Source organism: Camelus ferus, chromosome 9, assembly GCF_009834535.1.
Source record: "Camelus ferus isolate YT-003-E chromosome 9, BCGSAC_Cfer_1.0, whole genome shotgun sequence".
Taxonomy (NCBI): domain Eukaryota; kingdom Metazoa; phylum Chordata; class Mammalia; order Artiodactyla; family Camelidae; genus Camelus; species Camelus ferus.
Genome location: NC_045704.1, coordinates 9,329,957 through 9,355,578, shown reverse-complemented (window position 1 = coordinate 9,355,578; position 25,622 = coordinate 9,329,957). Strand labels below are relative to the sequence as shown.

Sequence of the window (25,622 nt, the reverse complement as noted above, 5' to 3'; positions counted from 1 at the left end):
CTGGGGGTCATGTTCAGCTGTGTCCCACAGCTCTCCTTCTACCACTGCCTGACAGCCTCTGCTGCCTGCCCTTGGGACCCTATCGCCCTCTGCCATCATTGGCCTTACTTCCCACCAATGCCTGACAGTGGTGGCTCTCAGATTCCCCTGTGACTGGGCAGAAATTTTCTTGGAAGTTCATTACAGTTCAACACCCATCCTGCTCACACCCCTTACCATCCCTCTGTCGTTTCTCAGGTGACAGACCCTCCCTAACCTATCCTCCATAAGTACTGCCCCCAATAAATAAATAAAGTGAATTTTGCAAGTCTAATTTTGCCTCTCTGTCTGCTTCTCAGTGGGCCCAAAACTAACAGAGAAGCCTGGGCTGAGGGAGGCCTGGATTGAGGGGGTGGGTCTGGCCTTGAGATCCTTACCCCCACTCCTGTCCCTCCTGGGTGAGGGGGTAGCATGAAGCTGGGCTCCTAGGTCCTGGAGGGTTTGGGTGGCCCTTCGCCCAACCCCTGCCCCAGCACCGTCCCTCCCCAGACAGACATGCAGTGCTGTGAGGCAGAGCTGTTTATCCAGAGGATAGAGTGAGGGCAGGTAGGCATCCGGCCAGAAGATGTTGGGGACAGCTGCACACCTCAGCCAGCTGGGCCCTGACAGGTGGGGCCATGTGTTCACCTGCAGGAGGGAGGGTGGGGTTAGTGGTGGATGCTTGTAGCCAGGCATCCCAGGGCTACCACCCAGGGGGAAGGAGCCCTTTTCTCCCACCTCAGACCCTCACAATTGACTCCTACACTTGCCTATATGCTCCTTCATTCCTCCACGCCCTGATTTGCTGCAGCCAGTGTAGCTTTAACTCACTGGAATCCAGTGGTACAGGTGGGGAAGGAGAGGCAGGGAGAGGCAGAGAGAGGGAGAGACTCATATACAGCAAAGAGAGAGGGACAGACAGAAATATATCAAGGGAAAGACAGAGGCACAAAGATAAAAAAAGACTTGGAAGACGGAGAAGACTGGAGTCCTGTGTTTGGACAGGCATCTTTTTCTTTTAGGAGTGGCCCACCGGCCAGTTGGCTTGGCCAGTTTCTGGCAGGTAGTTCCATCCAGCTGTGTTAGACTTTTGGACAAGGTAAAGGGCTTTCAGGGGTAATTTTAATCACAGGTGGTTCTTTCTGCATGGTATGGCAAATTTTGTGTTAGCTCATGCTTCATCTATGCATACATTTGTTCATCTTAAACTGTTGCCTCGTCCGAATCACAGAGCCTAACAAATGACTGGAGTTACTATTTTCTGAAGTCTCACAAAGAAGGGTATACAGCTAGATTCATTCTGGATGCATAGGAGGGAAGTTAATTCATCACCTACAGAGAACGGCTTTGGATATTAGGATTTAATCTTTGTGTGGAACTCCCATTTGAGAAAATGATTCCGTCACTCATCCATCCATTGTTCTACTTATCCATCCAACCACCAGCCAACCCAACTGTCCTCTCATCTATCTACCTACCCATAGGCCCAAACATCCATCCAACCACCCATTCACCCATCTGCCATCCGTCATCCATCCCACCATATCCATTCACCCATCCATTCATCAACCAATTCATCTATCCATGTGTCACTCATCTATCCATCAATCCAACCACATCCAGCCATCCACCACCTATTTATCCATCAACAATTCATCCATTTATCCCTCTATCCACCCACCCAATCCATCCACCCACCTTAGCATTCCCCAGCAAAGTTCACTCTTTGCTGGGGAATGCTAAGAACAAAGACACCAGAGACCCAGGTCTTACCCTAAGGGGGCTCCCTGTTGTGTGGGAGAGACAGTATCAGCACACAGATAAAACACACGGTGACAGAAGCAATAACAGAGGTAACTCAGACAATGTGAAGACCCAGAGAAAGACATTGAAATAGAGTTGGATCTTAAAAGACACATGGGAAGTTTTCCATGTGGAGTACAGACAACAAGGGCACTCCTGGTGTAGGTGAAGGCATGGACGGAGGCCAGCTGGCATGAGACAGCCTGGCCATCCGTGGACTGAGGGATGCTGTAATAACTGCAGAGAAGGCAGGAGATGAGGGGCACTGAAATGTGGGGGGTACACATAGTAAGTGGCTTGGAGTCGGCCAAAAGGCAAGAGGGAGTGACAGAGGAGTACACTTTGGAGAGCACAAGAGGTAGCTCCCCTTGAAGAAGACATGGCACCTGTTGGGGCCTCAGTGTCGGCCCCGGGATGGGGATAGTCACAGTAGTGACCTCAGAGACTCAATGAGAGGATTAAATGGGAAATGGGACCTGGTGCACCTGGGGACTGGTGCACAGGAACAAATGTCCAAGTGTTAGAGGAGCTAATGGTGACTCTCCAGCCCTCATTTGTGGGGGCAGCGTCTTATCTGTCTCTCCCAAGTCTGCACCTTTGTCTGCGTCTCTGGGTCTTCATCCTCTGGCTCTCTGCTCTTCTCCTTTCCAGTCTTGCCCTCTACCGTTGTCCCTCTGCCTCTCTCCACCTTTCCCTCTCTCCTCGATGTCTCTCCATGTGCCCCCCTCTGTCCTTCACCCTCTCCCACTCTCTCTCCAGTTCTCCTTCTGTCTCTCCCTCTCTTCTGGCTCTCCGTTTCCCCTCCGCCCCGCCTCGCCTCCCCGCCCCTCACCTCGGGCTCACTCGGCGCCAGCACCCGCCGCCCCAGGCCCGGCCTCGAGCGTGGCGAGCTGCAGGCGCACGCGGCGGGAGCCGGCGGAGGGCGGCGGGGGCGTGCGGGCGGCGCGGCGCGCTCCCCGGGAGCCAGGCGCGCCGCGCCTGCCGGCGGAGGAGGAAGCCGGCGCCGACCAGCGGCGGGAGAGTTTTCGCGCCAGGCGGGCCAGAGCCGAGGGCCGCAGGCCGTAGTCGCGCTCCAGCTCCTGGCGCGAGATCTCGATGTTGCCGGTGTACCAGAGGATCCAGCCCAGCAGGCTCAGGAAGACGAGCAGCGCGCCCGAGTAGATGAGCAGGTCGCCGAAGTCGCGGCCGCGCACCTGCAGCTGCGCGAACACGCCGGTCAGCAGCGCCGCCATGCCCGCCACGTCCAGCGCCACGGCCAGAAGCAGCGCCATCCGGCAGCGGCCCAGGCCGGACGCCGGCACTGGCGCGCCCGCCGGCGTGGACGGTGCGCCGGGCGGGGGCCCCTGCGAGGCGCACACCGCCGGCGCCGCCGCCATGGCCCTGCTCCGCGGCCGCGGCTGGCTCCGACCGAGAGCGTTCCGCGTTCCGGGTGCGGCCCGGCCCGGGGCGGGGTCAGGGGACTGCGCCAGGTGTGCCCGGCGCCCGCCTGGTCACCTGAGCTGAGCTGGGTGCGGCGGGCGCGGCCCGGGGGCGCCCTGGCCGTGTTTTCTAGGCAAGATCTGGCCTTCAGAAGCCTATGCTGAAGGCAGATGGGCGCACAGATTAGGGTGGCCCAGGACCCCTGCATCCCAAGGAGCGCGAAGCACTGCGTGGTCAAAATTCAGGGTGCTTTAATGGAGACAGCGTAAGGCTCTGCAGGAGCCCCGGCCATGTTTCTGTTCATTGCCGCCTCCAGGCGCTTCCTATGCACCAGAGCCTACGGTGGGGACAGGTGCGGTCATAAACAAGGATCAGAGAAGGCCCCAGACTCCAAGGAGCCCCAGGAGGCAGAGAATCAGCAGTCGGAGTGCCCTAGGGGAGGAAACGGCTCTGCGGAGCTGACATTTCTCTCACTCATTGCCTGCCTCCTGGGGCTTCCTGTATGTCCAAGGGACAAAGGTGGATCGGACTCACAGGAACTCTGCCGCCACCATCAGATTCAAGGCACTCTAGAGGTGGCAGCAGGGCAAACCCCAACATTGCTGTTTCTCGGTAGGCTCCTCCTGGGGCCTCTGGACTGTTAGGATTCTTCATCGGCGAAGTCCAGGGGCACAGACAAGGCCCCTGCCCTCAACGAGCTCCCAGACATAATCACAAGTTGAGGCTCACTAATGGAGGTGACATAAAAGACTATCATTCCTTTTGTTCACTTGGAGTCTCGCCCAGCCCTGTGATGGTGAGGCTGAGGATAGTTCAGCATGGTTCCTGCCCATTAAAGATGGCCCCAAATTGGGGGGAGGGTGTAGCTCAAGTGGTATAGTGCATGCTTAGCATGCATGAGGTCCTGGGTTCAATCCCTAGAACCTCCTCTAAGAATAAATAAATAAACCTAATTACCACCCCCCCCAAAGGAAAGAGGAAACAAAAAGATGGCCTGAAATTAACTTCTATAAAGTGTAACGGGTGTGACATAGGGCGGACTGGTGCGGGGAGGGATAATGGGGCTGGAGGTCGCGGGGCACAAGGAAGCGGCTGGGCGAACAGGTATGGAACCCCTCAAGAATCCGAGAGCTTTCCCAGGCAAATCTCTCTTCCTCCAAATACAACTCGCCCTTAGAGGAAATCCATGCTCCCCTGGGGTGGCCATCAGCGAGAAGGTTCGGTCCAACTTTTCTCTAGAGTCTAAATAGTTGAGTTTATTTTAAGAGGACCCTGGGGAGGGCGAATTGAAAGTGGGGGGTCCCGGGGTAAGCCGAAGGGTTCCGAACGTGGCTGAAGGGAGACCGAGTGTTTCCGAACAGATCCGAAGCAGGCATGGACCAATAAGGGGAAGGCTGCCACCACTTTGAAGCGAGATTCCGAAGAGTTCCGAAAATGCCCGAACGGGCCCGCCGCTTTCGTCTGGAATAGCTGAGGGCCTACGAAGACTGGAGGCCCCCGAAGACTCTGTAGCTAGGTTTAAATAGTTCACGCTCTCACACATTCATTCACAAAAAAAAATGTTTATTGAACCCTCATCTTGTGCCAAGCACTGGGTGGTAATATTGGAGAAAGGCCGTTGAGGAAGGGAACTTGGGGCCGCTAGAGCTGGACCCACTCGGAAATCCAGCCGTGGAGTTCCGAAAACACACGAAGAGCCCTCGGAACGGTGCCCCTCCGGGTCGAGAACACGCCCTCGGGTCCCTAGCCGAAGAATTCCGAAGGTTCTCGACCGTTTTACGACTGGCTGGCGGAAATAACCGAATGTTGCCGAGCTGCCTCGCCGGCGGGCGGAAGCAGGCGGGGAAAGGCGACGGCACGCGCGTGCCCGGAGAGGAAGCGGAAATGCGTGTCTATATTAAAAGCATCGCCCCGCCCCCGCCGTGCCTCTTTCCGTCTCCGGCCACCGAGAAGTGAGGAGGTTAGTCGCGGCCCTTCGTCTGTCCGCGTGGCTGCGTCTCGTGCCGGCCGCCGGGCGTCTGTGTCCCTGCCTGGCCTTTCTCGCTGCGCCTCTTGCCTTCTTGGCTATCCTCCTGCCCCGTCGCCTTAGGTCGTTGTGGCTTCTCACCTTCTGGTCTGCCGTAGTTAGTCTCGGCCGCCTAAGTTCAACCCCGCGACCGTAGGCCGCGCAGCCCCACCTGGAATATTCCTCACGGTGCCCCCAGACACACGCTTCCTCTGTTGTCTGGAGTCGGCCTGCTTCTCCTTTGACATTTTCTTGTGCCCATTTCTCCGCAGCTGCCGCCATGTCCGCGCATCTGCAATGGATGGTCGTGCGGAACTGCTCTAGCTTCTTGATCAAGAGGAACAAGCAGACGTACAGCACCGTAAGTGGGGCCCCGACGCCTGGGTCTGAGGGAGGTGCCTTTAAGATCTCTGGGCCTCCTGCCACTTCACGATCCCGATGCGTCCTCCTTCCCAGGAACCCAATAACCTGAAGGCCCGCAACTCCTTCCGCTACAATGGACTGATTCACCGCAAGACAGTGGGCGTGGAGCCAGCGGCCGACGGCAAAGGTGTCGTGGTGGTGATGAAGCGGAGATCCGGTGAGCATTTGCCCTGGCTTGGCCCGGGCAGCACACCGCCATCTAGGGCAGGGAGTTGTGGTTGTTCAGTGTCGGGCAGCAGGAGTGATTCTGCTGTCGAATCAAAGATTCCTGGGGTCAGGACGTTTGCCTGGGGAGCTGGCTAGGGCGCTTAATCTTTCATCATCTAGAAAGTGAAGAAACTAATGGTACCTGAACTGCCCTAGGTGCTTATTAGGATTAAATTACAGGGTCGCACGAATCAGTGATGTTTTCAGGTTCCATCCTTCAAGCAGCTCCGGTATCTGTCTCAACACGGGTGGGAAGATTGAAGCAAGTAGCTGGTGTACCTTGCCCTAGGTCTGACATGAAGGAAGTGACAGCTGGGGTCTGAAGCAGTATTTTGACCCGCGTTCTGGCTGTGAGGACTCAGAAGGGGTGTTCAGTACCCCACCTCCGTAAACTGAGCTCAGGCACAGACAGGTCAAGGGGAGGCAGGAGTCTGTCTTGGTTTAACAGTTGAATCAGGATATTCCACCTGCAGCTCCTTTTATCTTAACCAGGCAGTGGGTTTTTAAGAGCTAGGAGTGAGTTTTTCCCAGTCCCTGACTAGGGCAGATTTGTTTGGGTTCTGAGCCCAGTGTCAGACAGCAGTGGCCACACTTGCTGCCTTATCTCACGGAGAAAGGAGTTAGTCTCCCTTGTCAGGAACACACAGCCCCAGGAGCAAACACTTCCCACGCTCCAGAGAACCCTGTTCTGGTGCGCTGGGCCCTGAGAATTTAGTTTTTCCCTTGGTTGGTGGATGCCCAGCCTTTGCTGGGCTGTCAGGAACAGGTCAGACCTGAGGAGGTAACATGGCCTCCCTTCTGGGGTCAGTGAGGGCCAGCGTCAAACCTCAGGTATAGTAAAGGGTCCTTGGCTTCTCGGGGGAACACAGGACTCCAGCTGAGACCCTGTCAGCTCTGTGGCACAAAAAACGGGGTGTTTCCCTTTTTCTCCTGAGTAGTGCCTCAGGACTCTTCATACCCTGGCCCTCCCAGGGCTCCACATCACCTCAGCATGGGGGCCAAGCATCGTAGCTCAGTGTATTAGACACTTGTTGCAGAGGGGTGGTTTGGAGGCTGCGGAAGGGAGAGGAGCCGGAGCTTCAGTCTGAGGAGCACTCATACCTGGCTTGCATGGTGCCCAGTGCCTGCCTCACCCATGCTCTCCCTGGGTTCAGGCAGCTGCTCTGTGCATCTCACCTTGAACAGGACAGTCCTGGTCCTCTGCTTCCATCTCTGTCCAGTGAGATGAGTGCTGTGTCTCAGGGACACGGGGAAGGAGATACCTGTATGGCGCTCTGTGGTGCTGTTTCCTGCAAATGTCATATAAGTTGCTGCTTAGATATGGGGATGCCTGCCCAGGCTCACACAGCCCACACTAAGGTTCTCTGGGCGAGATTGTGCTCCCACACCGGGGGTGAGCACTAAAAGTCCAGACTCCAGATCTGACTAATCCCTGGGGCTTCTTCCAATCTCCTACCAGGCCAGCGAAAGCCAGCCACTTCCTACGTTCGGACCACCATCAACAAAAACGCTCGGGCCACCCTCAGCAGCATCCGTCACATGATCCGAAAGAACAAGTACCGCCCAGATCTGCGCATGGTGAGTGGGGGCCCTGAGCCCCGCGTGGGGGAGTGACTACGCTGGGGGAGCCTTGCCAGTATGGTGAGGGAGGGCCCTCTGCTGAATGGAGCTGGGCCTGTGCTCTGGAGAAGAGGGGGCATCTCCCACCTGGGAGGCATGCAGGGGTGACAGGGACAGCTCTTGGGGTGGGTGAACTGAGCCCACCTCGCCCCCCAGGCCGCCATCCGCAGAGCCAGCGCCATCCTGCGCAGCCAGAAGCCTGTGATGGTGAAGAGGAAAGCGGACCCGCCCCACCAAGAGCTCCTGAGCAGCCCCTTCCCAGAGCAATAAAGATGTCAGCCAACTTTTCTCAACCTCCTTGCCTTCCTCGCGGCCTCAGGGCTCTGACCCAGGCCATGTTTCCAGAACTAGAGTGTCAGCTTGTCCCCGGGGGTCTCACCCATCCCCTGGCACCACACGGGTTGTCACAGTGCCTTGGGTCTGGAGGGACCAGGTCCAGGTGGAGGAGCGGAGCCCCAGCTTTTGTGTGTGTCCTAGATCCAGTGTTCCTGCCAGTCTCAGGGCTGGTGATTGGTGTAGAGTAATATTGAATATGTCGGAGGAATCATCATAACCCCACACCCTGCTAATGCATGACAAAGCTTCAAGAGAGACCTTAAGTGGAAGTTTTTGATCTTTAAACATTTAATCTAAATCTCCTAGGGGGTGGGCATCCAGACCCAGGCTCAGCCCACCTCCCACCTAGGGGTAGGGTTAGGGTTAGGTTTGTATGGTTTTGTGGCCTAGTCGTCGCAGCAGTGTTGGCGCTGTGGTCTGTGAAGGTGGAAGCGTTTACCAGCTGTGCCAGACCCCAGCTGTAGGCAATTTTTTTCTACTGGGATGGCCTGAAAACCCCAATAAGGACTAGGGAGAGGAGCAGGCATTTTCCAGCCTGAAGGGCGCAGGCTGGTTCTCCCCGCCCTGGTCCTGGGGCAGCTCACAACTTTAGGAGGGGGGGCCCTGCAGGAGTGAAGTAAGGGGGACTTTTGGACTTGGTAAGGGGCAAAGAGCCTTCAAGGCCCCCATTCTGTGGCTTATGCTTCTGGGCCCAGAGTGCCCATCTCTACCTACCTGGAAAAGGAGCAGCCCTTGGGTGCCACTGAAGTTGCACTGGATGCCTAGGAGGAAGGTGGCAGCCCCAGGCTTCCTGTTTGCAGCCAAATCATTAAAAACAGCTTGTTCTTGTGGAAGAACCAGGCTGGCCAACTCTTTCCGCCTCCTGCTGCACTGAGTGTGAGCGCCCCATCCCACTGGCCTGTCCCTCACCTGCTCAGTGGTCTCAGCAGGTGACCAACCTCCCCACTGCTTCCAGCCCAACCTCCCCTCCTCTGATTCCACTCTGTAGCGTGGCCTCCAGCTCCGCACACCCCTGGGTGCCTCTTGTTCCTTGCATAGCTGTCTGCTGGGAGGTCTAAAGTAGATTCTCTGACCCTTTGCCTGCTCCCTTTGTGGAGTTATTATAGCTGCGACTAGGGACACAGGCACTGCCACTGGACACCTGCCTGGGTCCTTCCACCAGCTCAGTTGCTAGCTGTGTGGCCTTGGGCAAGTAACCAGACCTCTGCATCTTGTCAGAATTAAGTGGGTTAAGCGCAGAGGGAACATCCTGCGTGTGGTGTGCGGTGATGAGCTATTGGTGTAGTGTAAGTGCCATGAGAAGCCAGACTGCGTCTCTGTGTTCAGGTGGACCTGTGGCACATGTGTGTGTATACGTGTATATACGTGGACTCATGTAACAGTTGTGGAGTGACCGTTTCTCATCCAAGTACCCCAGGAAGCAGATGTCATCCCCACCAGGTGTAGAGACTGAGGCTCACATGGGTAAAGGTCACCCCCATCACTGCTGATGTGTTTCCTGTGCACCTACCATGTGCCAGCCTCTATGCCAGGGGCCAAGGATCCAGCATTGGGGTCGGGGTCGTCCGGCCCCTGCCACTGTTCCCTGCTCAGTGGGCATGAACCTAGTCCCTCCCTGCCAAGCCCTCTGTCTCGCCTGGGCCGTCACAGCAGTCTACCCCTGCCCCACGGGGGTCTGTTCTGGAGCTAAGCCTGGCGACAACACGGGCTCAAAGTCCTGCATGGTTCCCACGAGGGAAAGGCAGCCCCTGGCCCTGGCCGGCAGGGCCCACCTCCACTTTCCACTCAGATAGCTGCCCCTTGTTCCTCCACTGTTTGCACTTGCTGTTCCTCTGCCGGCAAGGTGCTTCCCTGAAGTGAGGCCGGGCCTCGTGCTGTTGTCAGATGTCAAAATGAGACAATGAGGTCTCTCCTGACCACACAAAGTCCTCCCCGACCCGGCTTCGTTTTTCTCCATAGCGCTGATGTCCATCAAGTAAGTGCTGGTGAGCTGGGACTTAACCCTGCGCCCCAGCATACCGGATGCTCAGTACGTGAGGCTCACACAGCCCTGAGCATTTGCTCATCCATGTGGGAGCTGGTGGACGGAGGGTGTCCCTTCCCTGGTCTGCCCGGAACCCTGCTCTTCAGGCCCTCAGCCCACATGGACCCCCAAGATAAGTATTTGAATCCGCCCTCTGTGGCCTCAGTTTCCTCATCCATAATGTCCTCGCTCAGCCAGTAGGCCTCTGTCCTTGTGGGTGGCCAGTCCATGGTGGGTGGCTGGGCTGGGGAGGCCATACCAAGGGTCTGGATAGTGATGTGGAACCAGGAGGTGGCCAGGGAGAGGGAGAAGTTCCTCCTGTTGGGAGTCCCTAGTGCTGCAGGAACTCGAGGCCCCAATGTCCCATCTCCCCCCAGGGAAGGAGAGCCTGGTGTAAGGGGTGTTTCATATGGACCATCTATTCTAACTTTTCTTCTCACAACTGATGTGTTTTGGCATGGAAATTGGGAAAACAGAGATAAACAGGAAAAGTTAAAGTGAGATTTTTTTAAACTCATGCAATACTCAGACACATCATAAAGATGCTGAACACAGAGGACAGGGAAAATCTGGGAAGCAGCAAGAGGAAAAGGGACTACAATAAGAGTTACTGCCGACTTCTTACCATAAACAATGGGGCCAGGAGGCAGTGGGGAGACAGGCACGTGTTGGGAGGCCCCCACCACCCACAACATCCCCCTCTGGGCTAGTGGCCAGGCTGTTTGAGAGATGCGCCTCAATTCCAATTCCAGTACTGCCAGTTCCTAGCTGTGGGCATGTGGGTGGGTCACTAGTCTCCTCGTGACTCAGTTTTCCTATACGTGAAACAGGGTTGTTACAAGTGCCTGATCTTCAGGGCTCCGCAAAGCAGGGATCTTGGTTTGGTTTGCTGCAGTGTCTCCAGTGCTAGCCCAGGTAATGTTTGCAGAGTGCATGTAGGGCATGCCCTTGGCAGCTGCCCCGTGCAAGGTCACTCAGAGCACTGGGGACTCCAGGAGACTCAGGGCTGAGACATGCTCTGTTCATGGGTGGGGCTGGCCTTGATTATATTTCCTTCTGCACACATACATCAGGGCTCCATCACTCCTTGGCTGTGCCACCTTGGGCAAACTCCTCAACCTCTGTGGCTGTGGTATGTGCGTATCAATAGATGCTACTTCCCAAGGCTGTTGAGAAGATTAAATGTGCAAAAAGCTCATGATAGGGCCAGCCAGGACAAGCCCACAAAGCTTCCTTGCATGAATGAATGGTTTCTTATCACAAACGTCTCCCCATGTCTGTAACTATGTCTGCACATAGAGCAATGTCGTGGTTTTCAGAGCACGTTGAGGATAAATCAGCACGCGCTAATGCCCGTGGCTCTCCGTCTGCATGAGTTCTGTGAATATCCTGTGTCCTCTTCTGCATTCCCCCTCCAGGCTGTTCCTGCCCTGTCCAGGAATTTTAAAAATCTCCCTTTGTTTCTCTTGTAGTCATTTGCTGGAATAAAATCTGTTCTTCAAAGTCTTTCATTATGAAAATAACATGTGCATGTGGTTTGGAGACAGGCAAGGAGCCCAGGATCCCAGGCCCGGATCCGACCAGTCTACTGTTTCTTTTTTTTTTTAGTGGTGGAGGGGAGGAGGTAATTAGGTTTATTTATTTATTTATTTTATATATTTATTTTAACGGAGGTTCTGGGGATGGAACCCAGGACCTCGTGCCCGCTAAGAGCACGCACTCTACTTCGGAGCTATACCCTTCCCCCAACCACTGTATTTCTTGTGTTTTGTTTTGAAAACTGTTTACAATTATCCACTTGTGGGCTTCGAGTGCCCCAGGCCTCCTGAGTTCACTCTTACCTAGTACGTTCACCCTCTGGCCCTTGGTGGTGCTCTCTTACAGATAAAACCAGCATTTTAATTTAATTTTTTTTATTGAACTATAGTGGATTTACTATGTGCTGATCTTTGGTATATAGCAAAGTGATTCAGTTATACGTATATTTCCATTACAGGCCATTACAAGGTGCTGAATACAGTTTCCTGTGCTGCAGCAGGACCTTGTTGATCTATTTTATGTACAGCAGTCAGTATCTGCAAATCCCAAACTCCCAATTTATCCCTCCCACCCCTTTTCCCCCAGGTAACCATAAGTCTGTTTTGTATGTCTGTGAGTCTGTTTCTGTTTTGTAGATAAGTTCATTTGTGTAATTTTTTTAGATTTCACATATAAGTGGTATCATATGGTGTTTTTCTTTCCCTTTTTAGCTTACTTCACTTAGTATGATAATCTCCAGGTCCACCCATGCTGCTGCAAATGGCATAATTTCATTCTTTTTTATGGCTGAGTAGTATTCCATTGTATATATACACCACATCTTCTTTATCCAGTCATCTGTCGACAGCATATTTATTTTAGCATCTTCACTTAGTATTTACGGAGGAGATGCAGCAATGGGGGACACTCTACTGTCTTCATGACTTTTTCTGTAAATCCAAAACTGTTGTAAAAACTGAAGTCTATTAGAAGTACACTAACGTAGTGTTCACCTCTCAGAATTTTGAGAAAATTCCAAAACTTCGGTAAAAAGCAAAGTGCTAGTGAGGCATGGCAAGTGTACACTGATGGTGTAAATTGGAACACACCCACGGGGAACCATTTGGCAATTGTGCAAAATTACAAATGAATGTGCCCTCTGGCACAGTGATGTCACTTATAAAGATCCACTCCACAGATCTGTTCCTTGTGTGCCCCAGAGGCTGTGCACAAAGGTCATTCCTTCCAGTGTTGCAGGTCAGTTGGGCCAGGCTGTGTGACAAACATTGGGGCACGTCTATGCGGTGGCATGCATGGCAGCTAAGGGCACGGAGGGACTGTGTGCCATAGGACAGACGGCCAAGAGTGCTGTTAAGTTTGAAAGCCAAGATGCACAGGTCACCGTTAGTTATACCCAAATAAAACAACGGATGTAAAAGAACAGATGTTCAAATGTGCTTGTCTTGGCATAGAATTTCCTCAGAAAAATACCTAAGAACCTACTGACATTGGTTGTCCCTGATTAAAGGAACTGGGTGCTGGGGAGATGGGAATAAGGGAGCCATTTCATTGAAGAAAACTTTGTTATCTTTAAATTAAAAAAAAAGCAAAACCCTAAATCTTTGCTTTTTTGAATGGGTAACATTTCACATGGTATTCCAAGCTCCCCTTTCTTGAGCTGGTATCTGCAGGTGCTAATGTAACCTTGCAGAAGCATTTGATGCATAAGCACGTAGGCATCCCATTTTAAACAAAATTTAAAAAATTAACAGAAATGGGAGCGTATCTTGCATGTTGCCTTTTTTCCACTTAGTATATTCTGGAGATTGGTTCCCATCTGTACATACTCATGTTCTTAAAATTCGGTGTGATAGCAGATACACAGAAAAGAGACGTGTAGAACGTATTTTTTTACTTCCATCCTGGACTCCTTGCTGGCTAGAGAGAACCAGTAGCCCTAGCTTTATGGGAACAATCTCTTGCTTTTACAGCTTTGCAGCCTCAGTAGGTATGTCTAGCAGCACAACTTGGTTTTGACTGTTTTGTGTGCTAAGGTCTCTTGTGACTTGTTGGGCTGACGAGGAGATTTTCTGTGCGGCTGCAGGTAGAGGTGGTTCATGACTGGTGTGGTACAGTGTCGCTCCTCGAATGTGCAAGGACCTTTGGACTGTCTGCATTTGGGACAGGTGTGCTTGCTGCCTGTGGTACAGGTGCGAGGAATGCTGAGTAATGAGATGGTCATGCTTTGGGCCTCACTGCCCGGTCTCCTTGTGCCTTTTACCGCTTCCCGTTCCTGCCAGGATCATACCCTGGTCCTGGAGAGGCCCCGCGGCTCTGTAGCCCGGGCCACACTCGGTATTGGACGTTATCACTGTGGCAAGTTTCGCGGGAGCGCAGTGCTATCAACTATGGGTTTCACTGCCTTTCCCCGCCCCGGGTACTAATAACGAGGGGGCTCTCTGAGTGTGCTGAGTAGTCACTGGGAAGGGACTTTTGTGAAGTGTTTGTGCAAGTGCTTTGGGCAACCTTTGTGTTTTCTTTCATTTGTAGGAGCTCTTTAGATATTGTTTGGATTTGTCTTTTCCAGTTGTATGTCTTGCAGCTGTCTTCTGTCCCTCACTGACTTGTCTTGCATTCTACTTTAAACAGAAGTTCTTGATTAAAAAATTGGGGGGGGGGCGGTAATTAGTTTTTTGAGGGGGAGTACTGGGGATTGAACCCAGGACCTCGTGCATGTTAGGTATGCACTCTACCACTGAGCTATACCTTGCCCCCTAAAAAAAATTTCTTAGATATTTTACACAAAATACACCTAAGTACATAGTTTAAGTTCTGATAATTAACTATGCACTCATGTGACCACCACAAGATCTGGGATATGCTTGTCACCCCAAAAGCCTCCCCCACTCCCCCATACACTTTACCCTCCCTGACCCCAGCCAGCCAATGATCTGCTTTTGGCTATTAGTGATTAGTTTTGCCTGTTTGATTAATTTCATATACATGGAACCAAGTATTTTGTATTTGGCTTCACTTAACTTGTTTTGTGTATCAGTTTTGCTTAGTACTCCATGGTGTAAATTCACAATTCCTTTACTCATTTATCTGCTGGGCATTTGGGTTATTTCCAGTTTTTGCCTATTACAAAGGAAGCAACTACGAAAATCCATATACCATTGAGTGGACAGGGTTTCCTTTGTATTTTGTTCATGATCATTTTTGATACTGTGTCCTTGGGGCCCAACAATTTTGTTGGCTTCCCTGTGTATGCATTCAGTGGTTTCTGCCAAGACCCACAGCTCCCCACTCTTCCACCAGCTGAGAACTCTGACACCTGTCCCCACTTTGCGGCCCTTACCCCTGACCCTCCACTGTAGTCCAAGATACAGTGACAGCCATTCTGCCCTCCTGCAGATGAAGAGGTCAAAGAAGGGCCAAGCGCCAGGTTCCACCCCCACCCCTGGAAGTGCTGGGATATGGTCCTGCAGTCAGCTCACCAGCCATCACTTGGGGTAAGAGCTCCAACAGCTTCCAGGAGCTTATAGCCCCCAGGCCTAAACCCCCAACCACGAGAAGAGGGCCCTAGAAAGGAACACGCCTGGCAGGTTCAACTTCAGTTCTAAGGCCTGAGCAGTGACCAGCTCACCTCACCCGGGTTTACAACCAACACAAATTCTAAGACAGGTATTGCCTGAAGCCTGGGATTGAGACTTCTTACACAGAAATACAACGGAACAATTTTGAGGCGAGCTGGCTCAGGCGCCCCAGTGCAGGGTGGACACCTCACACCCGTCACCAGCCTGAGCGGGGCCATGACTAGCCCACTGCACCCTCAGACCCCAACAGGAGGCCTGGTGGGTGGGGGAACCTGTGCACGTGCTTAGGGGCCAGGGCACCGACTGTGCGAAGCCAGCAGAGGCATAGCAGCTGCTTTTCCAACTTTATTTAGAAAAACAAATCCAGGTCCCAGGCCCCCGTGCCCTCCCCCACCCCAGCCATAATTTAAATAACTTAGAGACAGAGTCGGGGGTCAGGTCGGGGGCGGAGGAAGTGGAGAGCCCACTACAGCCGCCGCAGTGCCCGCTTCTTGTCCGTCTTTTTCTTGGCCGCCAGCTTCTTGTCGCGCTCGCCTGCGTGCTTCTTGGCCATGGGACCCTCGGCCCCTCCCAGGCCTCCGGGGGCCATGGAGTCGGTGGAGGAGGCTGCAGCCCCGCTGGCCCCGGCCCCCCCTGCGCCCGCGCCCCCGTGGATCTCTGTGAGCAGGCGTGCGCGCGCCGCGTACTCCTCGTAGTTCTCCAGGAGCAGGCGGCCCGCCTCCTCGTTGAGGGCAGACTCAGGGTTGGGGTGGATCAGCAGGCACTTGATGGTCTGTGGGAAGAAGGCCAGGATCAGGGGCCTCCCAAGCCTCTCACATCTGGCCTTGTGGCTCTGCACTGGCTGCTCCCCACCAGATCACACACTGGCTCTGCCCACACCACACAGGCCCGCTCATCAGTGACTGAGGCCTGGACCAGGGAGGCAAGGGACTTGCCCAGGGTCACTCAGAAAGCGAGGTGGGGGGAAATGTAGGAACTCACACCCGGCCTGCAAAGCTCCACTTTCCCCCGCTACCGGAAGATGCTTAAACCCAGAGCTGTCACTGGCTTTAACGGGAACCCCAAGGGCAGGGCCAGCCATACCCAAGAAGGGGGACATCCAGAGGGCAGTCCAGGAAGGGAGTGAGTCTTCAGTATTTCTCACCCGCCAACTTTAACTGAGGGGTAAGTAAGGGCTGACAAGTGTGACCAGCAGCCCCTGTGGCTCTTCTAAGGTGGCCCCTAAGCCACTGTGTTCTACCTCCACTTTTTTTCTGAAAAGGAACCCTGAACATGCCTGGCCTTGAGCAGGTGAAATGATCTCTCGCCTGTAAATGGGGGTGGTGACAAGATGCCCCCAGGGCTGTTGTGACACACGCAAAGCACCTGGCACAGCAGACACCACTGATGATCACAAGGGACCCAGGATCACGCCCTAATCCTGACCACTGCACCCCCAAACAGAGGTCTGGCTGCCAGTCCTTCCTGCAGCTGCCCTCCCACAGCTGCGCCCAGCCTGGGCCCTGCACTGCAGGCCCCGGGGCTCACTGGGGACACCTAGAGTTATTCTGTGAGCTCATCTCCCCTGTCCCTGGCCGCCACCACTGACACTCCAGGGAGAGGAGGGGGAAGTTTGGGGTCTGTTTACCTTGGTGCTCAATCCTCCCCAGGGCCCTGCAGGAAACCCCAATTCCCCTTCCTACCATCTGCCCCAGGGGCTAATTAGAAATTCAGTTTTCAACAAGAACTTAAATTTGTGAGGGGTGGAGGGGCAGTCGGTACCCTACACACTAGACACCCCACAGTCTGGTGTCCCCACCTCACCTGACCCGGGCCTGGGTGGTGCTGGGGGGTGGGGCCCTGCACTGCAGACTGTGCAGCAGCTTCCCTGTCTCCCCCCTGCAGGTTCTGGTAGCACCCTCAGCTGTGACAACTAAAAATGTCCCCAGTGGAGCAAAAGCACTCCTGGTTGAAAAGTAATGGTTTATGAAAATATTCTGGGATTACCAGTGATAATAGCTGCAAAAGCTGTAACTACTGAAACACCAATGAACTGCATACTTCAGGACACTGAATTTTGACACATAAATCATATCTTAACCCTAGCCAGAGTGGGGGTGGGTATAGCTCAGTGGCAGAGCGCATGCTTAGCATGCATGAGGTCCCAGGTTCAATCCCCACTACCTCCACAAAAAAACAAAACATCATGTTAACCCTAGCCAGACGCTTGTCTTGTACCTATCAGAAAGTCGTCCCACTACACAAACCCATCACTTGTTCTGCAGGGAAGATGCCTGGGGAACTGTCCACTGTTCCTTCCAGAAAAGCTGGAAACCTGGATTCTTCCATGGAAGCCCCCAACCACTTGAGTTGATTTTAAAAAAGAAACAAGGCTCTGTGGCTGGGACATCATTGGGAAGTCAGGAGGGAGGCCCAGTCCCAGCCAAACTCACCAGCAGCACATGCCGGATGCCCAGCTCAGCTGTCCAGTCCCTCTTGAGCACATTGACACAGATCTCACCGTTGGCGCCCACGTTTGGGTGGAAGATCTTGGTCAGGAAGTAGCCCTTGGGCGGGGAGGCAGGAAAGTCCTTCCCCAGGAGGAGTTTCATACGGAACAGGCCTCCGGCGTATGGGGTCCCCTCTGGAATGCAGGGAGGGGGACTGGGTCAGGAGGCTTAGGACTCCCAGGCACCCCGAACAACCCCAAAGCCCAGTCTCCACAGTCTGGCCCTGAGGCAAGTGCCCCACTGCCTCTTCCACCAGACTGGGGGATTCCTGAAACCAGGATGGGGCTAGGCTTCCAGAGGGTCACAAGCACACATCCCCACCTGAGTTAACCCTTTAGACTCGTGTCACCACCAAGCCCTGGTCTCCACCCGCAGTGCCTATTCACTCCTAAGCAAGGCACGGTCGCACACCCTTCCCAAGAGACACAGACACTGCACACCCTCTCATCTTCCTGGAAAAACGTCTACCTGGCAGCCTCTCAGGCCCATGTCAGGACAGTTCTGTGAACTCCACGGTCTTCCCTGCTGCAGCTTCTCATTCACCCACTTGGATCAGGTCAAAAAACCGTGGGGAGTTGTTCCAGACCCATGGCTATTCCTCACGCCCCAGCCCCCACATCCAACCAATCAGTAGCCTGGGCAGCTGAGCTCCAGGTCCCCTCCTGAATCAGACCCCACCTCCAAGTCCAGCCGAACGGCTTTTCTCACCTGATGGCTGCCAGCAACGGTCAAGGGCTTCCTGACCAGCCTCCAGCCAGCTTCTACCCCAGCCCCGTCCCCACTGAAGTCAAACTCTGAAGTGATCTGTTACCCCTGCTTTACACCCACCAATGGCTTCCTTTCCAAACTCCTTGAAGAGGCCTACAAGTCCTAAAAGCTCGTCTTTTTTCTCCTTTCTGTTCTTATAAAGCACACACTGCGCCTGCCACGGGCCTTGGGGGATCCCCACCCTGCCACCCACATCAAGGCCAGCAACTCTGAAGTCTTCCCTGACCCACACCCCAACAAACCCAACTCCAGACTAGGTCCTTCATCACACACTCTTGTAACATCTTCGCTTAAACTGTAGAAATTCAACTGTTAGCAACGGAAACGTAGTGCGTGAAGTGACACGCTGAACCACTCTGCATGATCACGTGTAATCATTTGGCTATGGTTGGTATTTCCCCTAAGTCGGCAGCTGGCTCCTTCTCGGTTTGGTCCCCAGAGCCTCGGACACTGACGGCAGGAAGGAGTTTGAGATCATCCAGCCTGCCCTCCAGGCCTTTGCTAATATGATTCTCATCACCTGGCACCTTCTTCCCACTCCCACACTTCAGGACTGAGGAACACCCAAACCCAGGTAAGGCCCCCATTAATTATATTCTTTCCTGGCCCCCAGGATTTTCTCACAACACTTACAGGAACGTATACACAATTATTTGTCATTTCTCATGTCCTTCCCTGCACACCATGAGCACAAGGACTAACAGGTGTGCCTGTCATGTCCACTTATACTGGGGGCCCCTAGCCCTGCTCTCAAGATGACAAGGATCTAGGAAGTGCCCTCCTGCCTCTCGTTCCCACACTCACCAGGGCCCTCAATGGTGACTTGCAAGTCGGTGAGGTCTTCCTCGTTGGGAAAGACCTTGATGCCATCAGGTGGGTCAGCTGTCAGCGTCGTCACCTCCTTGTACACCAGGCGGATGATGTGGGGGGGCAGGTTCTCCACGTTGGAGTTCTGGGTAGGAGAGAAGGGGGTGAGCCGCGGGCAGAGCCGGGGCCCAGGACCTTCCGCAGGATCTAGGATGCGGTGGCAGCCCTAGTCTTGTCCCTGCAGGCCCAGGCTGTCAATCACCCCCAGCTCCCAGATCCCCTCAACCCGGGATGCTTCCGGCGACCGTCTCAGTCTGGTCTCCCACTAGAAATTGGGCGGATTTCCGAGGGGCTTGAGGATGACTCCACCTTCCCCAAAAGCCCCCTCGTAGCCCCTCAATGATTCCGCGTAGGGCGGAGGCCTATCCTGGTTCCCTTCCCCACCTAACCCTGGAAACCCCAGCTCGAGCATGGAGACGGCGGCGGAGCGTAGTTGCTCCCGGAACACCTACGGGCGGGCCAAAAAGCTTGGAGCATTTCCCGGGGCTCAGCCGGGCCTTCCCCTTCTGCACCGCTACAGGAAGGCCCCTGTGCCCATCCCTGGCCCGGGACCCCCCCAGGTGGATGCTCCAACGCCCCAAGCCGCCCGCGAGAGGCTCCTGAGGCCCCGCCTCCGCCCCCGACCACTCCTCCCAGGCCTGGACACCGCGCTCACCATGACTGCGGCTGGCCGGGGGCGGGTCCCCCCAGCCCCCTTCCTGCGCTTTCCGGCCGCCGGCCGGGGCGGGGGGCCCAACTGCTGCCGCTGCGGCCCTGGCGAGGCCCCAGCGGCCCCGCTCCGCTCCCCGCTGCCTCCGACGCCCGCAGCGTACCGCGGCTGCAGCTCCACCCACCCCGGTCCCCGGCCGCACTAAGCCGGCCGCGCGCGCACCGCCGCCCTTTTATATCCAGCTGCAGGCCACGCCCCCCCCGCGGCCCCGAAGCGCCGCGTCCCGACCCGCGACGTCAGCGCGCACGGTCCTTGGCGTTCGACGCGCTCGCTCCCTTCCCGAAAGCGGCAGGCAGAGGCGGGAGAAGCTGGGGAGGGGGCTCGAAGCAGGCCGGCCAATGGGAGCGCGCAGGGGTCGAGGAAGGGATCCGGGAGAGTAGGGCGGTGGAGAAGGGGAAGTTGAGAGGAAGAGGACGTGAAGAACGACGCGACCGTTGATTGGGCGGTTTGAATGAGACGCCGGCGTACGCGCGCGCGCCCTGACGCCTAGGAAATCGCGCACGCGACTAACGGTCGGCCTGGGAGCCTGGGCGGGGCGAAGGGAGGCGGGACTTGGGGGGGTTTTAAAAGGATGATGGAAGGTACCCCGGCCAATAGGGACGCATATTCGTGGCGTAGCGTCACGAGATGCGCTCGGGCTAATCCTTGACGGAGAAGGCAGTACCAGGTGGTGGGGGCGGGATAGACGGAGAGCGACCAATGGGGACCCTGCCTAGCGCGGACCTAGGCGCTCGCAGCCAATTAAGTTCGTTGGGTTTTATGTATGCAAATAAGTGCGCGCGGACGCCCGCGCCCCTTCCTCAGCCCGCAGTGGTGGTGGGCGCTGGGAATTGAGGTATGTTTGTCAGTGAGGCGCCATTTTGTGCCAGGAATGACATGTGACCTGCGTGCTGTGTCGCGGAGGTTCCAAGACCAGTCAGCACGGCGTTGAAGGATTAGACGCCTGGCCCGCAAATGTGTGACCTATGGCCCCGGCCAGGCCCCGGGCATGACGCCGGGCCTCAGTTACCTCCTGTGAGACGTGGACGCCGCAGTCCCTCGTGGTGCCGAGGAAGAAGGGAGAGTCCCTGGGCCTCCTTTCAGGGCCCGGCCTTGCCTGTGACTGACTGTGGCTTCCAGCCAGTCAGGCCTTCGCCGGGACTCAGTCCCCGTATGGGAAGCGGACACACAGTTGCCTGAAAACGGGCCCGGAACGCCCCGGGCGGCCCGGTGTCGGCGCTTGGAGAGCGAGGACCGGAAGCTGGACCGGCTTTCTCCTGCTCACCGTGCGGGGGGTCGGGGGCCCCTCCCAAGGCCTCGCAGCCCGGCAGGATGGGCCCCAGCCGGCCCCCGCATCCTGACAAGCCCTCGTGGGCCTCAGCTTCTGGAGAAGGAGGCAGGAAGGTGCAGAGACACCCGCAGCCGAACAGTCATAGTAACTAGTTTGTGGCAGATGGGCCTGTGGGGGCCTGGCACACGTGACCTTCAGTCCTAGCACGCAGGGTGCAGATTCTGGCCCGGTTAACACACAAGGACACTGAAGGCAGGAGGGGTCAAGTGACTTGGGACGCCCCCCGTCCCCCCAACTTGGGACAAGACAGAGGTGGTGGTCAGACTGAGCTGTATCACCAAATCCACCCAACAGGCAGAACGATGATGGGAATGGTTATTGTTTACTCTGGGTGGAGGCCCTGTTCTAGTTTGCATGCTTGAGCGCATTTAATCCTGGCAGGTGGATTACCTTCTGGACCCCCTCATTCACTCAGTACGATTTAATTTGAACACCTACCATGTGGCAGGCAGGATGTCTGGGGATATGGCAGAGAGTAAAAGGGGCAAAACCTCTGCTCTCAAGGAGCTTACGTCCTCGTGGGGAAGCCAGACAGCGAGTAAGTATATGCCATCATCAAGTGGGCGAGTGATGACGGCTTTGAAAAACACGAAGTCAGGGTTCGAAGTCAGGGTCCGGGGGATAGAAAGGGAGGGGTGGGCAGGGCAGACCTGTCTGAGGGAGTGTCATTCGGGCTGCAGGAAGGTCTATGGGAAAAGCAGCCCGAGAAGAGGGAACAGCAGGTGCAAAGATCCGGCAAGGGGACCGTGCTGGCTGAGTTATGGGGGCCACCAGGAAGCCAGCCAGGCTGGGTGGGAGGTGCTGAGGTCAGAGGTAAGCGGTCAGCAGTTCCATCACTGGCCTAGGCTGAGGTGGCCAATGTGTTGTTTACTTCAAGCACTAGGGGGCTCCTGGGTGCATTGACAGGGCGGTGGGCAGGCACGTAGAGGCCATGAGCAGGCTGGTGGCAGTGGGGATGGGTGAAATCTACAGGACCTTAAGGTTCTTGATATTGCAGGCCCTGGGGGTTTCTGTCCCAACCTACTCAGTTCTGCTGCCTTAGCCCCAGAGCGGCCTAAGGCTTAAGCATGGCCATGTTTCAGTCAGACTTTGTTTACAGAAACGGGCAGTGGCTGGAGGAGTCAGAAAGGGAGTCCACCCTTTATGACTCCTGAAATCCCAACAGGCCCCACCCCTGCTAAAAAGCTTTCAAGAGCCGCCAACACACTGCATTTTGAATACATCCCAAACTCTCAAAAGATCCATAAGCACTCTCCCTGAGGCCTCCTGGGCCTTCTTTCCATCTGTCCCTGGTATACACCAAGCCTTGTCTGACCTGGGGACATTCGCACGAGAGTGCTATATGCCTGGAGAGCTTTCCACCCCATCTTCTTTCTTCCCCAACCTCCTCCAGTCCTAGGCCCGCCTTAAAATGTCACCCAGAGCATCTTCCCAGTCTCCGCTCCCATACTCTGTTCACTTCACTGTCTGGTCTTCACGACCCATCGAAATTTATCATTATTTGTTGGCTTATGTGTTTGTCTCCATCTTGCCTGATGAGTACAGCCCCAGGAGAGCAGGGCGTCTGTCCATCGCCCCTGGCAGAGTGCCTGACAGAATGAGGTGTTCATTCAACAAACATCGTATTTATTGAGCAGCTACTAAAGGCCAGGCAGCGTTCTGTGTGCTTGGGATTCGTCAGCAAACAAAGATCTTTCCCCTTGTGGGGCTTATGGTGGCGAGGGCAGGCAGACACAAAAGCGAAATGTAATAAGTAAAATACATGGTATGTTAGGAGGCAGCAAGTACCGTAGAAAAAGTGAAAAGTAGAACAGGGGTAACAGGGGTGCCAGGGGTTCAGACGCCGTGGTAAATTTTAAGCTGGGTGTCCAGGGAGGCCTCACTGAGCACATGTCATGTGAACACAAGTTTGAAGGCAGGGAGGCACTGAGCTCTGTGCTTATCAGAGGAAGAGCATTCCAGGCAGCAGGAACAGCTGGAGCTGGAACACACTCGAGGAACTGCAAGTAGGCCAGTGTGAATGCAGCAGAGTGGGCAGGAGCAGGGTGTGGGGAAGTGAGGTCAGAGAGATGTCTGTGTGGTCAGGTTGGGGAGGGGTATCACGGAGGGCCTTCAAGGCCATGGTTAGGACTCTGGTTTTGTCTTTGAGGAAACAGGGAGCCACTGCAGGGTTTTGAGCAGAGGAGTGCTGTGGTCTGACTCTGGTTTTTCCAGGTCATTCCGACTACTGGGTGGAGAAGAGAAGGAAGGGGGATGAGGATGGAGGCAGGGAGGCCAGGGAGGAGGCTGTTGCCCAGTAATTCTGAGAAGAGATGGTGCCAGTGGTCAAAGAAGGTATGTAAAAGGCCAATAAACACATGACAAGGTGCTCAGCATCATCAGCCAGGAGGGAAATGCAAGTCAAAATCACAACGAGATACGACTTCACACTGCCAGGATGGCTGTAGTCAAGAAGTGAGATAACAGTGTTGGAGAGGATGTGGAGAAATAGCTCAGAGAGCCAGTGGGAATAAAAATGGTGCAGCTGCTTTGTAAAACAGCCTGGCAGTTCCTCCAATGGTTAAAGCTTGAGTTACCATGTGACCCAGCAATTCCACTACGCAGTATGTACCCCAGAGAAATGAAAACGTGTCCACACAAAAAATCATGCACAGATATTCATAGCAGCATTATTTATAATAGCCAGTAAGTGGAAACAACCTGAATGTTCAGCAACTGGTGAATGGAGAAACTGTGGTGTATACTTACAGTGAAATATTACACAGCCATAGAAATAAATGAAGTACTATTACATGCTACAAAGTGGATGAACCTTAGAAACACTGTGCTAAGGAAAGGAAGCCAGTCACTAAGGACTAGGTGTTGTATGATTCCATTGATACAAAATGTCCAGAATAGGCAAATCCATGCAGACAGAAAGTAGATTAGATTGCTTGGGGGATGGGGAGGTGATAGCTAATGGGTAGGTTTTCTTTTGAGGGGCGATTAAAATATTCTGAAATTGATTGTGGTGATGACATAGATGCCCAACTTTGACTATGCTAAAATAATTCAAACTGGTGAATTTTATGTATGGTATGTGAGTTATATCTCAGTAAAGCTGTTCTTTAAAAAAAATTGAAAAAGAAGTACTGAGACGGGAGGAACTAAAAGAAGTCCAGAAGGTAGGGAGAGGAGAGAGGGAGAGAGAGCACGCTGAGGGAAGAAGGATCTGAGCAGGAGAGGAGGGCGTGTAGAGCGCCAGGGCACCAGTGAGGAATTTTGTTGGGGAGGTGTGATAGATTTGGTATTCCCATTGAGACTCTAGCTCAGGGCTGCTGGATAGAGAGCTGACTGGAGGGCCCAGGGTGGTAGCAGAAACTCTAGAGCTGGTTGTGGCTTGGGCTAAGGGGGTGGCCATGGGAGAGAAATGGGTGGCTTTGAGAACTCCTTGGGAGATGGCCTAGTGATGGGCCTTCCCAGTTAGTTTGGGAGACTGGAATTGGCAGGGGATAGGCTGGGGAAGGGGTGTCCTCCCTTTGCTAAACATTGGAGAACCAGAAACTTAGTTCTACTCAATGAAAGCCAGATTGTCCCTTCGGCTGGAATTCTAGCTTCAGAAATGAATCTTCCTTTCTTTTTTTCAGCTGTATTAACTTACTCAAGAAATACACGCTTGGAGGGAAGTTTGCGCAGTTACTGCAGTGTGAGAAGTGAAAGTAGGAGGTGCAGCTCTAGCCCTTCTTCACCTCCCACACTTGCATTCCCTCCCCCTCAGGTATCGCTGTTAACCTCGTTAACCTCGCTAACCTCGGGTGTCTTCTTCCCCACGCCACTTGGACGGTTACGTTCCCACACATCCTCCCTGGGCAGCCTGCAAATTGGCTGCTGCGGGGCAGTGGTTTCTAGTATTCTCCAACTGCCAGGCGTTTCCACCGGGTCCAGTCTGCGGCTCAAAGCTGCAGTGAGCATCCTCCCAAATTTGTCTTTGGGCAAAGGTGTGAGCTTTTCTGAAGGAGAAATTCCTAGAAGTGGAGTCGTAGGATCAAAGGGCACGTGTGCTCACAGTTGTGCCAGGTAGCCCTTGGCAGGGCTCTGCTTAATTGGATCTCCACCAGCAGGATCTGACCCATTCATTCAGCAAGTATTTATTTAGGACCAACTGTTTGCCAGGGATACACCAGTGACCAAGAAAGGAAGCAAGACATCGCCTTCCTAGGGCTTCTGTTCTGGTGGAGAGACAGGTAGTAAACAGTAAGCATTAAACCCATGGTGGCTGACCATCCCAGGTTGCCTGAAATGCCGGACTTCAGTGCTGATGATGGGAAAGTCCAGGGCTAAGTGAGAGAAGCGAGAGAACTAGTTTTGTGGGTATCCAGAGAAGAGGAAGCAGCCGATGTCAATGTCCCGATGCAGAAATGAGCCCAACTGTTAGCAGTCTTCAGAATATGTGCCAGTCGTGGGCAAGCCAGGGTGCCCTATCTTTCAGCTGCATTTCCTTTCTTTCCAGAG

The 25,622-nt window shown here is 54.4% G+C and overlaps 3 protein-coding genes across 3 annotated transcripts; 1 reads left to right on the top strand and 2 right to left on the bottom strand.

The window, feature by feature from the left end:
* Positions 1–540: 540 nt before the first annotated feature.
* Positions 541–3,285, bottom strand: TMEM238 (transmembrane protein 238). Its single transcript, XM_032487963.1, has 2 exons — positions 2,654–3,285; positions 541–666 (listed from the first exon to the last, which is right to left on the bottom strand). The coding sequence occupies exon 1, from the start codon at positions 3,195–3,197 to the stop codon at positions 2,661–2,663; it is 537 nt and encodes a 178-aa protein (XP_032343854.1). The 5' UTR covers positions 3,198–3,285; the 3' UTR covers positions 541–666; positions 2,654–2,660.
* Positions 3,286–5,085: 1,800 nt separating this feature from the next.
* On the top strand, positions 5,086–7,788 carry RPL28 (ribosomal protein L28). The gene is given in 6 exon segments (XM_006187024.3): positions 5,086–5,200; positions 5,518–5,606; positions 5,702–5,825; positions 7,335–7,453; positions 7,652–7,711; positions 7,713–7,788. Coding segments are annotated over 5 exon segments (414 nt in total). The 5' UTR covers positions 5,086–5,200; positions 5,518–5,525; the 3' UTR covers positions 7,743–7,788.
* Positions 7,789–15,297: 7,509 nt separating this feature from the next.
* Positions 15,298–20,180, bottom strand: UBE2S (ubiquitin conjugating enzyme E2 S). The gene is made up of 4 exons (XM_032487927.1): positions 19,748–20,180; positions 19,030–19,177; positions 17,401–17,591; positions 15,298–15,740 (listed from the first exon to the last, which is right to left on the bottom strand). The coding sequence occupies exons 1-4, from the start codon at positions 19,748–19,750 to the stop codon at positions 15,435–15,437; spliced, it is 648 nt and encodes a 215-aa protein (XP_032343818.1). The 5' UTR covers positions 19,751–20,180; the 3' UTR covers positions 15,298–15,434.
* Positions 20,181–25,622: the final 5,442 nt, after the last annotated feature.